This window comes from Ipomoea triloba, chromosome 1, assembly GCF_003576645.1.
Source record: "Ipomoea triloba cultivar NCNSP0323 chromosome 1, ASM357664v1".
Lineage (NCBI taxonomy): Eukaryota > Viridiplantae > Streptophyta > Magnoliopsida > Solanales > Convolvulaceae > Ipomoea > Ipomoea triloba.
The window spans coordinates 23,372,168-23,383,913 of record NC_044916.1 but is presented as its reverse complement, the minus strand read 5'-3'; the positions used below and the strand labels follow the sequence as shown (position 1 = coordinate 23,383,913).

General features: G+C 38.8%; 1 protein-coding gene across 1 annotated transcript; it reads right to left on the bottom strand.

The window, feature by feature from the left end:
• Positions 1-8,935: 8,935 nt before the first annotated feature.
• On the bottom strand, positions 8,936-9,349 carry LOC116010843 (E3 ubiquitin-protein ligase ATL23-like). Its single transcript, XM_031250344.1, has one exon. It carries the CDS (start codon positions 9,347-9,349, stop codon positions 8,936-8,938), a length of 414 nt encoding a protein of 137 aa, XP_031106204.1.
• Between the last annotated feature and the right edge of the window lie 2,397 nt (positions 9,350-11,746).

Here is an 11,746-nt window from a genome sequence, read left to right as displayed (position 1 = left end):
AAGGGAAGTTTTTAGTGCAATCCTTCCAGGGAGTTTCTGGAAGAAGAGTGGACGTAGGCAGGTTGGCCGAACCACTTAAAAATCTCGCTTGCATTTACTTACTGTTTTTATCTCTCGCTAACCTCTCGATTGCACTGCATATAAACGCACTTCTCGAACTAACTCAAACTCGTGCAAACTAAAAGGGGATAACATTTCCGCTGCGCATAAAACTTTGTCTTCACCTCGTGAGGTATCGAACCTAAACATCCTAAGTTCAATACACACGAGAGGTTGAAAAGATTTGCAAAATCTTATACAAGTCTATTCACCCCCCCCCCCTCTAGACTTGTACCCCATCCCCTTGGGACCAACAAAGGGTATAATAGAAGATTTGCTTGCTTGGTAGAACCAATAATTGACACAATTAACTGTTATACGGGGCCAATAGTACCCTTAGAATACCACATTTTGAGCCAAAGTCCTAGTGCCTTGATGGTAGAGCACACTCTTTCATGGATTTGTTCGACGATGACCTAATCAGCTTCGACCTTAATAAGAGTCCTCTAAAAGATATCTTGTATAGCTTATCGTTTATTACTTGATAATAACGGCCCATTTATCGGACTTTTCCTCACCCTCTCATGGTTATTTGGTGTAACAGGATGGGTTTTTTATAACAAGATTATCTCATTCATCGGGCGTTGGTAGTGTTAGTGATACAGATGGAATTCAAACAAATTAGAGAATTTGTTTTTATCGTTCTTTAGGATGGTGTTTATGGCGTGATCCCTGAAAGAGCAAGTCTAGACACAAAGTTAAAGAAACTGGCGAAAGGTAAGCAATAAACAATATTGGGGATTAGGTGAACAAACACAAACACATATGCAAAATGATAAGGAAGGGTTTGAGGTGAGAAAACATGTGATTCTAATGTCATGCCTAAAGATTAAGGAGAGATAAACACAATTTATTGTTCCAAGATTACCAATACCAATTTGAGGATTTACAAGTCACTGTCGTGGACTCATGGTCAATGTAATTCCGAATTGAAGACAGGAATCGCCCCCATTGTCGTGATGCATCAATTCTCACAATGAAGCCAAAAGCAATCTAAATCCCTAAATTCCCTACTTTCATAGAGGAATAGAGGGGTGTTGCGAGAAAAGGCTATGGAAATATCAATCCAACTTTCATTACGATTGGATTACCTTCAAGGTTAGTGCTAAAAATGTTGTGCACATTAACACAAAAATACAGAAAATCTCCCACAACATGAGGAATCCTAGATTAGGTTTTACCCCTTTTATATGCAATAATATATATCAAATAGGCATTAGAATCTCATATTATCATCAACCCAAATCCTAAATAGGATTATTCACTCATAATTTCAGCAAATAATGCAAAGATACTAAAGAGAAACATCATCATAAAACCAATAAAGGTTAAAGTAATAAATAAGTTTATCTTTAAAACAGAATAGATCTACAACTCCATTTGGTATTGAATCTTCAAATAAGATGAATCTACCCTTTTGGATGAAAGGAAAAATTATTTTTATTTATCTAGGGTTAGAAACCTCACCCCACCCTCTACTCTCTACGCTATTTTTCACTCCTACTTTTTCACACTCTCTTTTAGATCTGAAAGTTACAGGTTAAATCGCACAATAGCGGTCATCGCACAACGGCATAGGCGTGTCATAGCCTGTTTATGGAGGCGATTGCATCACGGGCTTGTCAACACTCGTGACCGGTGCAAACCTTCCTCACGGGTGTGACGACGCCCGTAACTAATTTTATATCTGTGTCATGTCCCTGCTTTGCTCATTTTCGCAAACTTCCTTCCTAGCTAGGTTGCTTCCCACTAACCTTTTGTTTCTTTCCTATGCACTTTTAAGCTTCTAATAAATTGCTCAATCCCCTTCCTTTGCCCTTTTAGACAATATTTGGGCTTAGCTTAGGTGGGCTTTGAAATGATTAAAAAACTCTTGACATATGCATGTCAAAGTGAAACATTCCCTCTACTTCACCACCTAGAATAAGGGGAGCTAGCGTTCTTGCAATTTAGACATAAAACAACTCAATGACGACTATCACCAGCCTCTTATTCAACCTTTGAATGTCCATGAGTGACAATGAGTGTTACATATCTAAGATTGCATGGACCTTCTCAAACTTCACATTGATCCTCCTATGTATGACCATGAACCTGAGGTATGTTCCTCCTTTACACTAGTACAAAAAAGAACATAATAGACTGACATTTAGCCATTGTTGTTAAAAGTACAGTAGTGTATTCTTTAAAAAAATTTGCAGTGGCAGTTTTTAATTAATTGATCAATAATCCGCCACCATTGTTTGCTGCAACATATGCGGTTTAAAAAGAATACACGCTTTTAGTTTCCACCACTGTTTATCGTTGGAACGGTGGCGGAAACTAAATATTAAAAAAAAAAAAAAAGAGGTTATCCTTTCGCCACAGTGGCAGAAAGTTTTTTTTTTAATGATCCCATGAATTTTGTGAACAATAGATCGGTTTTGAGTGTAGCATGCTGTGCTAACAGCTTTAGCCCAAAACCTCTTATGCAAGCCAGTGAAAGCTATCATCGTCCTTGCAGCTTGTTTGAGAGTCATATTCCTCCTTTCTCCGCTGATATTGATGTAGAATACTGTGTTGACTACAGAAGTCTTGTATCACTTTGTTAACAAATTCTGTACCTTGGTCTGACCGAATCTTGATTATGCTTATACCATTTTTTGTTTGAAGTTGCCTTAACAACTTAGGTAACATCTTCTCGGTCTCATTTTACTTTCTCAAGAATAGTGACCATGTATACCTCGTGTAGTCATCTACTACCATTAAGGTATACTTCTGTTCAAGCTAACTGGCCGATCAGATCAAATAGATCCATATGCAATAGACTCAATGGTCTTGAATTCGTATCATGAGACTTTGACTTGAACGAAGAGTTAATTTGTTTGCCATTTTGGCAGGCTTCACAAATTTTGTCTTTGTTGAAAGTCACCTTTAGTAGTCCCTCTATCAAATCTCCTCTAGCTAGCTTGTTAATGGCCTTAAAGTTGAGATTGTTGAGTTTGTGATGCCATTCCTAATAAGTGCCAAAGGTACCTAGTGTAAGGGTCTAACTATGGGGTGAAATTGTGTTACTTGATATCTTTTTGTGGTTAATTTATGGTGTTTTGTGCTCGATCTAATGTGTTAATCATTGCAAAGTTCTACCCTTTGGTACACTTTAAGATGGTTTTGTAGGCTTTGGATTTAAGGAGATAGCATATGAGCAAAGCAAGGAAACAACCAAAAATGAATCATGATTGAAGGAAATTTGTTGAGTTCACGTACAGATCCACGACGTGAAGTTGTGCGTGGATTATTTCCAGAAACTTCCACGCCTCAACTCCACAACGTGGAAGGATGAAGAAAGGACTTTAAGTGGAAAGTCCACGAGCGATCCACGCTCGTGGACTTGTGCTTGGAATCGAAGATAAGTGCAGAAATGTTAAGTGCAATTTGGATGAAGCTATTTAAGAGATTAGATTAGATATTTTGAGGAGTGTTAGTTTTTGTGGAAGTAGAGTTAGTTAATTTTAGAGAGAAGTTAGAGCTCATTCTTAGATTGTAGAGAGAAGAACATTTACTTCAATTCAATCTTGTTGGAGAAGATCTACTTTCAAGCTATTTGATTTGGATTTCAATTGCTATTTATTTGGTAATTCCTTAATTATACTTTGATTTGATATGCGTTTTGATTTCAATTACTATTTCCAATTTGTGCAATTAGGTTAATTGTGATTTCATTTTCAAGCATGATTATGTAACTTCTTCATTAGGAATTGAATTGTGAAGTGACATGATGCTAGACTGCTAGTGTAGCTCTTCAATTCTAAATTGGAGATTGTATTGTGTGATTGGATGAAGTATTCTTTTTTCATGGTTGGTGAATTGTGTGTTTTCCTTGAGGGTGTCCATCTCATTGAATAATCCAAGGCATCAAGGCTAGGCAAGATATTACTAGACTTGATGTAGCTCCTATCAACCTTGATTTCCTATTTTAAACCTAAAAAGTTTGAGTAGGTTAGGTGGTGTAGGCTAGGTGTTTGTGGAAATTCCCCTAAGCTCTTTAGTTGCCTAAAAAGCACTCCAAATCTAGAGACAACCTAGTAGACCGATAGGTGAAATGTATTGCAATGTAATTCTTATAGACCGTAGACACACTATGATGCATCATGTCCACATGCAATTCACTTCCTAGTTTCTTTAATTGATTTCAATCCTTATTCTTTGCATTCTTAGACACTACAACATTGATTCTGTAATTCTTTGATTGACTCATGAAATGGCGCATGAGAAACTTACAATGTAATCCCTAGACTAAAGACTAGACAATATTTCCAAATTTGACCTCCCTAGAGACCGACAAAACTCGAGGGTAACCCCAATCAACATTGGTTGACCATCTCAAATCAAAAGCATAAAATCAAATGGTGTCGTTGCCGGGGTGGCAAATGGTTGTTATTGTCTAGTTTTTTATCTTTGGAATATTTGCATATTTTGACTCCATTGTCACTTGTTTTTACTTTTGCTTGTTACTAACCTCCCTACAAGGACTACTTCTAGTTCAAGGAGGAAACTTTGCTTTCTTTCAACTTTGTATAGGTGAATGCAAACGAGGGCGAGAGGCAACCAATGCCTACTCCCTCTCAATCTTGAGATTAGCCGTGGAGGAACACACACCAAGAAGACATGCCTTCCACAAGTGCTAATAAGGGAGGATCCCATGGAAGGGGGATTCCACCTCAAACACCACCCCACATTCCAAACCACCCACCCGGAGAAAGAGTTCAAGGGGGAATCCAAATCCCTCTTGAGCCAACCATTGAAGAAAAACCTCACTTGGAGAATGTAGGCCACCCAAATCCCATCCGAGTAGAGGAGTTCTATGATGCCCCGAATGATCAAAGGGGGAGATAAATTGCGGAATACATGACGCCCGACTTTAGCATGCACAATTCCATCTATGTTCCACCCTTGGAGAATCTCAATTTCTACATCCATCCATACGCACTTAACTTGGTTCAAAATAGCCCATTTAGTGGCTTGCCTTCGGAGGACCCACATGTCCACATCACAAGATTCATCTGGGCATGTGAGATGTTTAAACAAGAGGGGGAGAGTGATGAAGTCATCCGGCTCAAATTGTTTCCCTTCTCTATAATTGGAGAAGCATCAAGATGGCTCGATATCCAAGGTGACCACAATTTCCGCTCTTGGCCCCAATTCCACAAGGAATTCATGAATGAATTCTTACCACTCACAAAGACGATAAAGTGAGGAAACAAGTTCAAGAATTCAACCAAAGCCCGCTTGAAAGCTTAGGTTAAGTGCGGAGGAGATTCAAGACTTTAAAGAGGCAATGCCCACCATGCTTGCTACACCCGTGGGACGTGATAAGTTCTTTTTACGAGGGTCTCACGGATGAGGGAAAGATGTTATTGGACTCCTCATCTCGTGGTGCCTTCGTATCTTTGTCCCCATCTAGCACGGAGGAGTTGATAGAGAGGATTTCATCCAATACCTCATTTTGGTATAACAAGAGGGATTCTTGGGCGGGCATGTATGAGGTGAAGGAAAATGTTGTAAGCGATGCCAAAGTTGATGACATGAATCATGAGATCAAGAGACTCCAAGCCATGGGGGAGAAATTGGAAGCTAAGTCGAAGCCGTGTATGACCCTTGCATTGTATTGTAATATTTATGGCGAACCCCATGACACCAACATATGCACTTCCACCTCCGCTTGTGAGCAAGTGGAGGCGGCTGACTACCCAAGGGGGAATGGCTTCAATGCTTACGGAGGTGGTGGCAACAACAATCAAAGATGGAAGCAAGGAGAAGGTTGGAACCATAGCGGGGGATACCAAGGGAGACCCCAATTGAACCAAAGTGGTAAACCCACCTATGGTCAAGGTGGTGATAGAGGCCGAATTGCATGTGGCCCACAACCGGCCAATGTATCACTACCGGCCAAACTATGTCTCCCAAATGGACCACCCGGGGCAAAGAAGAGATGATTTGAGGGAGCTTGATGAGAGTTATCCAAAGCTATAATGGAGCTAAAAAATGATAGGGTGAATCTCAAGCAAGAGATCACACAAGAGATAAGACAAGAGATTGCGGCGTTGAGGCAAGATTCAAAGTCCACCATGAAAACCATTGAGAATCAAATTTCACAAATGTTCAAGATGACGTTAGAAAGGCATTATGGACAATTGCCTAGCAATATAGAGAATAACCCCAAGGAGAGGGTTAATGCTATTGCCATGATTGAGAATGATAGCCTTGGAGGATGTGATGTTATAGAAAAAGTGTGTGGAACTTGTTGTGGTGAGGAGAGAAAGGAGAAGGGAGAAGGAAGGGCTACCTCTTGTGGTCCATTGTTCAATGCCAAGGAGGCCACCTCTTGTGGTTTCCAAAAGAATGAAGCAAAGGAGACCACCTCTTGTGGCCAAACATGTCATGTCAAGGAGACCACTTGTTAATAAAGAGATATTTTTTTTATCAAAAGATAGCCTGAAAGATTCAAACTCCCATGTTGTTAAGTATCATTGTCAAATAGTTATTCCACTTCTAGTTCAAAAGATAGTTTAGTAAGTTAGGTTAAGTCTCATTGTACTAATATTAGATAGAGCATGTTCTAGATGAGTATATAGTTCGGAACTTAGTTCAGAAGACTCGAAGATCTGAAGGAATGAACCTGAACCAATGATGGGAGTTGTTCAAAAGGATGTTCAGAATAGTTATACAGTTACAACCAAATCTGTTCTCATCAGATATAAGAAGAGCCTATTGTCTTCCAGAGATAGGTTGGATTAATAGAGAATTATCACAGAGCTAGTCTTATAGCGCTAAATAGATAACTTGACAAAGAATCTCTTTGGTTCAAGTTGAAATTCTCTTAAGGGAATTCGGGCAAGTATTCACTCTGATGAAAGGCATGGCCGGAAGGAGTACGACAACTAGTCAGCTGGGGAGAATGAGATCATAGCCGGAATGCTAGAAGAGTAGTCCGCGCTCGGAGTCTCCGGGCCTCCTTGAAAAAGAAGTGTGAGAACTAATCAGCTGGGAGAAGGAGATTGTAGCCGAAAGGCCAGAAGGGTAGTCGGCGCTCGGAGTCTCCACACTTTCTTGAAAAGGAGTGCGAGAGCTAGTCAGCTGGGAAAAAGAGATTTCAGTTGGAAGGCCAACAGGGTAGTCGACACTCGAAGTCTTTGCGCATCCTTGAAAATGGAGTACGAGAGCTAGTCAGCTGGGAGAAGGAGATCGTAGTCGGAAGGTCGGAAGGGTAGTTTGCACTTAGTGTTTTCGCCCCTCCTTTAAAAAGGAGTGCAAAAGCTAGGCAGTTGGGAGAGGAAGATCCGCAGCCATAATGCTGGAAGGGTAGTCGATGCTAGAAGTTTCCATGCCTCCAGGAAAAAGGAGTGCAAGAGCTAATCAGCTGTAGAAAAGAATATCGTAGTTAGGAGGGCGGAAGGATAGTCAGTAGTTAGCACCTTCGCGCCTCCTTGAAAAATGAGTGTGAGAGCTTGTTGTCGGGAAAAAGGATCAACGTTGAAAGGCTGAAGAGATAAACAGAGACAGCTATAGCCGACCGGGAGGCCTCAGCGGAACCAGTCAATGGCCAATCAACAGCGCGGCTAATTGGTCACAACATTGTATCTTAGCTTCACTACAAAATTGATTAGACATAGTTTGGAGGAGTAATAGGCATTTAGTCCATCACGTTGCCCTAGAAAGGGGGTGTGTGAGCTAAAAGCCCTCGGAAACCCATCGGCCTAGTCACGATCTTGTATTTCAGCTACACTATAAGATTGACAAGAGATTTGGACGGGCAAGTGAACTGGTAAGTTAGAGAAGGTAACAATTGGAGTTCTCGGGCCCCAGCGGCCTAGAGGAGACCAAGATAGTATACTTTGCTACACCGTCACCTTAGTGAGCCGCGAGGAAGTGAGGAACTAGTGATGGATACCCTGATCAGTAGGCTACGACTAGCCAGGCGGTCGGGGCCGGGCGATGGTTGGTCGGTAGCCAAGAGAACGGAAGAACCATGTGACCTAGGCTCAGGAGGTGCGAATATTCCAGGATCTTCCTTGAGATTTAAGGGCAATATTCCCCTTCTTTACTTTAGGAAAGAGATCTCATAACTTAAGAAGCCATGCCTAATATAGTTTAGGAAATTTTCTTATCTTCAAATTTGTTAAGTTTCTCCTTTCATTTGTTTTACAACTTGAGCATGCATAACCCCTTAGGGTCACAATGTAAGGGATATGATTCTCAGCTTCTCTAGCAATAACATTGTCATTCGTTCTTTCTTTGCTTCTTATATTGTTCGAAGCCCATTCTTATTATTTTACAATTGTGTTGTCATGACAAGGTGAATCACTTACATATAAGTTTATTTTTAATATTCTATAATAAGTTCATTTTTACTATAAAAATTGTAAATTTTAAGAGTAACTTTTTAGTAAATGGTAATGATTAGATTTCAAAATCAATATAAATGTATAGGAAAATACTATTTGTACTCTTAAATTCTACTCTCAATTTTTACTCCCGCTCACAAATATTGGATGTAAACAACTTTTCTTAGATCTACAAGATAAAAATATCATATCCATGCTTGCCACATTAGAGAGTAGAATTTGGAAATCTCCATTGTAGAACTCAAATGTATATCCCCGTGTTCATTACATCAAATCACAGTGTGTTGAAATTTGAGTTAAAGAATATACTTGCTAACCAAAAAGAAAAAAAAAATCTTGAATTAAAAAATCTTCCTGGAACAACAAATGGTTGATCATATATTGAATTGTACACCAATAACAAGATATAAGTATAACGCCATCTAAACCCTAACAGCAAAGCAAAGAGAAGTTCAACACGGGCTATCTTCGGGCGGGTCAAGAAGCTCCGGCCTAATCTTACTTCTGCAAAGCGGGCAAGCCGAGTGCAAAGCCAGCCACGTGTCGGCGCATCGCAGATGGAATACATGCTTACACCCGGGAATCATCCGAGCCACCTGATCCCTCTCGATTCCATCCAAACACACCGCACAATCATTCCCCACCGCCAAACCATCCCCTCTGATTCTCGGAAGCCTCTCCAGTTGCGCCGCCGACAGCCCCATTTCTCGACCACCCTTCGCCGCCTCCGCCGCCGCCGCCTCGCCGCCGTCGCCTCCGCCCCGGTACTTCGCCAAGTAACAAAACGACCATATGTAAATCAACGAGAGCGCCAAAACGACAGCGCACAGTAGAATCAGGAGCCCCACAAACCCAGAAGACAACATCATTAAACTTTAATTTGCTCCTGATAATTATGTGATAGAAATTAAAATTTCAGATTTATAGGAAGGTGATATATATGCGTATGCATGTGCGTCAGTGAGATCAGAAATATCTTTTTCAGCCATACAAAACACTGTAATTTCACTATTCCCCGCCCAAAAATTTGTTAGTCAATCTAAGACTGATCAGAAATATTTATAGGATGGGCAAAGGCTGACGTGTAAGGGGAATGTATATGGATGGTGAAGTATCGGGTCTGACGTGGACATGAAATATGAATCCGCGATTGCATGGTAAAGAAAGAAGGTAATTGACAGCTTATTAATTAGTAATACGCAGCTAGCATTCGCAAAATAAAAGGAAGTGACAGCTAAAGAAGAGCTGTATGTAGGTTGCAGATTTGGGAATTGAAAGTAATTAAAACGTGTTTCTTCAAATTCAGGGGGCCGGGGATAATTATCAGGGTTTTCCTGTTTATTAAAAATTAGTATTTGTACACGTGCAATAAATTTATTATAATCTTTTAAGAATATTTAGATCACATACATATATATAAATTACAATGAAAAATATTATATTGTGCAACTGATGAAATGGGTTGGATTGATAATGTTTTCTGATGTTATCTTTGTTTAAATTCGAGCAAATAATTACTCAATTATCCGTGCCATTCAAGAATAAAATTTGTTATTATATATTCAGATAGTATAATTAAAGAAATTATAAACAATTTTAATAATTGAAAGTATATATTTATTTGATTATAAGATTAGTGTAAAAAAATATCACTCAATTAATTGAATAATATATGACCCGTTTGTCTGCAATTATCTTTAAAAAATCTACATGTAATATGATTTATGTAATTATATTATTAGTAAAATAAATATGAAAAAAAGGAGAAATAATTTAATTGTAATTATTATAAAAATAAATCCAATGACCCATATATATTTAGCTTAATTACTATAATAATTATTAGACAATTATACTAATATATGTGCAATTATACTTTTATAGCTTATGTATATTCCTTTTTCACCATATCGCCTTTACTTTTTTCCTCCTCCGCCATATCAGTAATGGAAACTACATGACCAATCAAATCTACCAACCAAACCATTTTATGTTGTCAATCATGAATGTATTATTAGTATATCAAAAAGAAATGAAAAAACACCCAATATAGAACAAAATTGTAAGAAACATTTACCAATTAGTTGATTGTTATCCACACCTCCAGGAGCCTTCAACTATCCAAAATCTTTGAGTCTGAACATGTGTTTGGAAAAATTAGATTCATCTTGATCCATAACGATAATCAAATTGTCGTTGTTCGCTTTCTTAATGTATTTGTGCTCGCATGACTTAAACCTCATGCGAGACCTTTGCACAAAAAATTGTGAATATCATAGACTTTACCTTCCATCAAGAGTTTGTTGAATTTTTAAATGGATAGATGCAAATTAATGAAATTACCTAAGAAAAATCATATGATTGCATAATAGTGCACATAATAAGTAAATGCGTATAAATTTTATACAAGGAATGGAAATCCTAGAGTACTTAATGTTGAGAGTCGTGGGTTGCATACTAGTTGTTATACATAGGGATGTCAACGGGCGGGGCGGGGGCGGGGGATGAATGGGGTCCCCATCCCCGTCCCCGAATTGTTTCCCCATTCCCATCCCCGCCCCGTTCCCCGCGGGGATGGGGAATTTATTCCCATCCCCGTCCCCGCAGGGGTTTTTCGGGGGATGGAGAATCCCCGCGGGAGTTTTTTAAATTATGTCAATTTAAAAAAAAATTAATATTCAACTTTCAAAGTCCAAAATTATAGATTAATAAAATTAAAAGAAACACTTTCAACTTTCAAAGTCCAAATTCAAAATACATAGAATGTCTAATTACATATAATTTTGATTTGAGCTTTTGAAGGTATACTAATTACATAAAAGAATTCTCAACTCTCAAGTCTCAATTGGTGAAGGTAATACACTAATACCTACTGTAAAACAATAAATAACTCCTTCAAAAAATTATGACTAGACAATAACATAAAACTAAAGTATTGAACACTGATCTTTCTAACAAACTGAAGTATTAAACACTGTAAAACTGAAGTGGCGACTGCCCACTGGACAAACGAAGAAACTACAGGTAGAGACATACCCAAGTGGTTTGTTCCTTGAGGGAATTTGAGAATTATATTACAATGATCAATAATATGAGCTGTAAGCCAAGCCCTCTATTTGCCTAACAAAAATTCAAACTCACCACTCAGCATCAAAACAAAGCATACCCAAATTGAAAAAATCAAAGATCAAAGGCATAAAAATCAATAAAAAGGGAATGACATAGACCTCTAAATAGGACATCAACTTCATAAAATATAACCA

Excerpts from the sequence above, each read along its gene's own strand:
- LOC116010843 (XM_031250344.1), bottom strand. The coding sequence starts at position 9,349 with ATGTTGTCTTCTGGGTTTGTGGGGCTCCTGATTCTACTGTGCGCTGTC.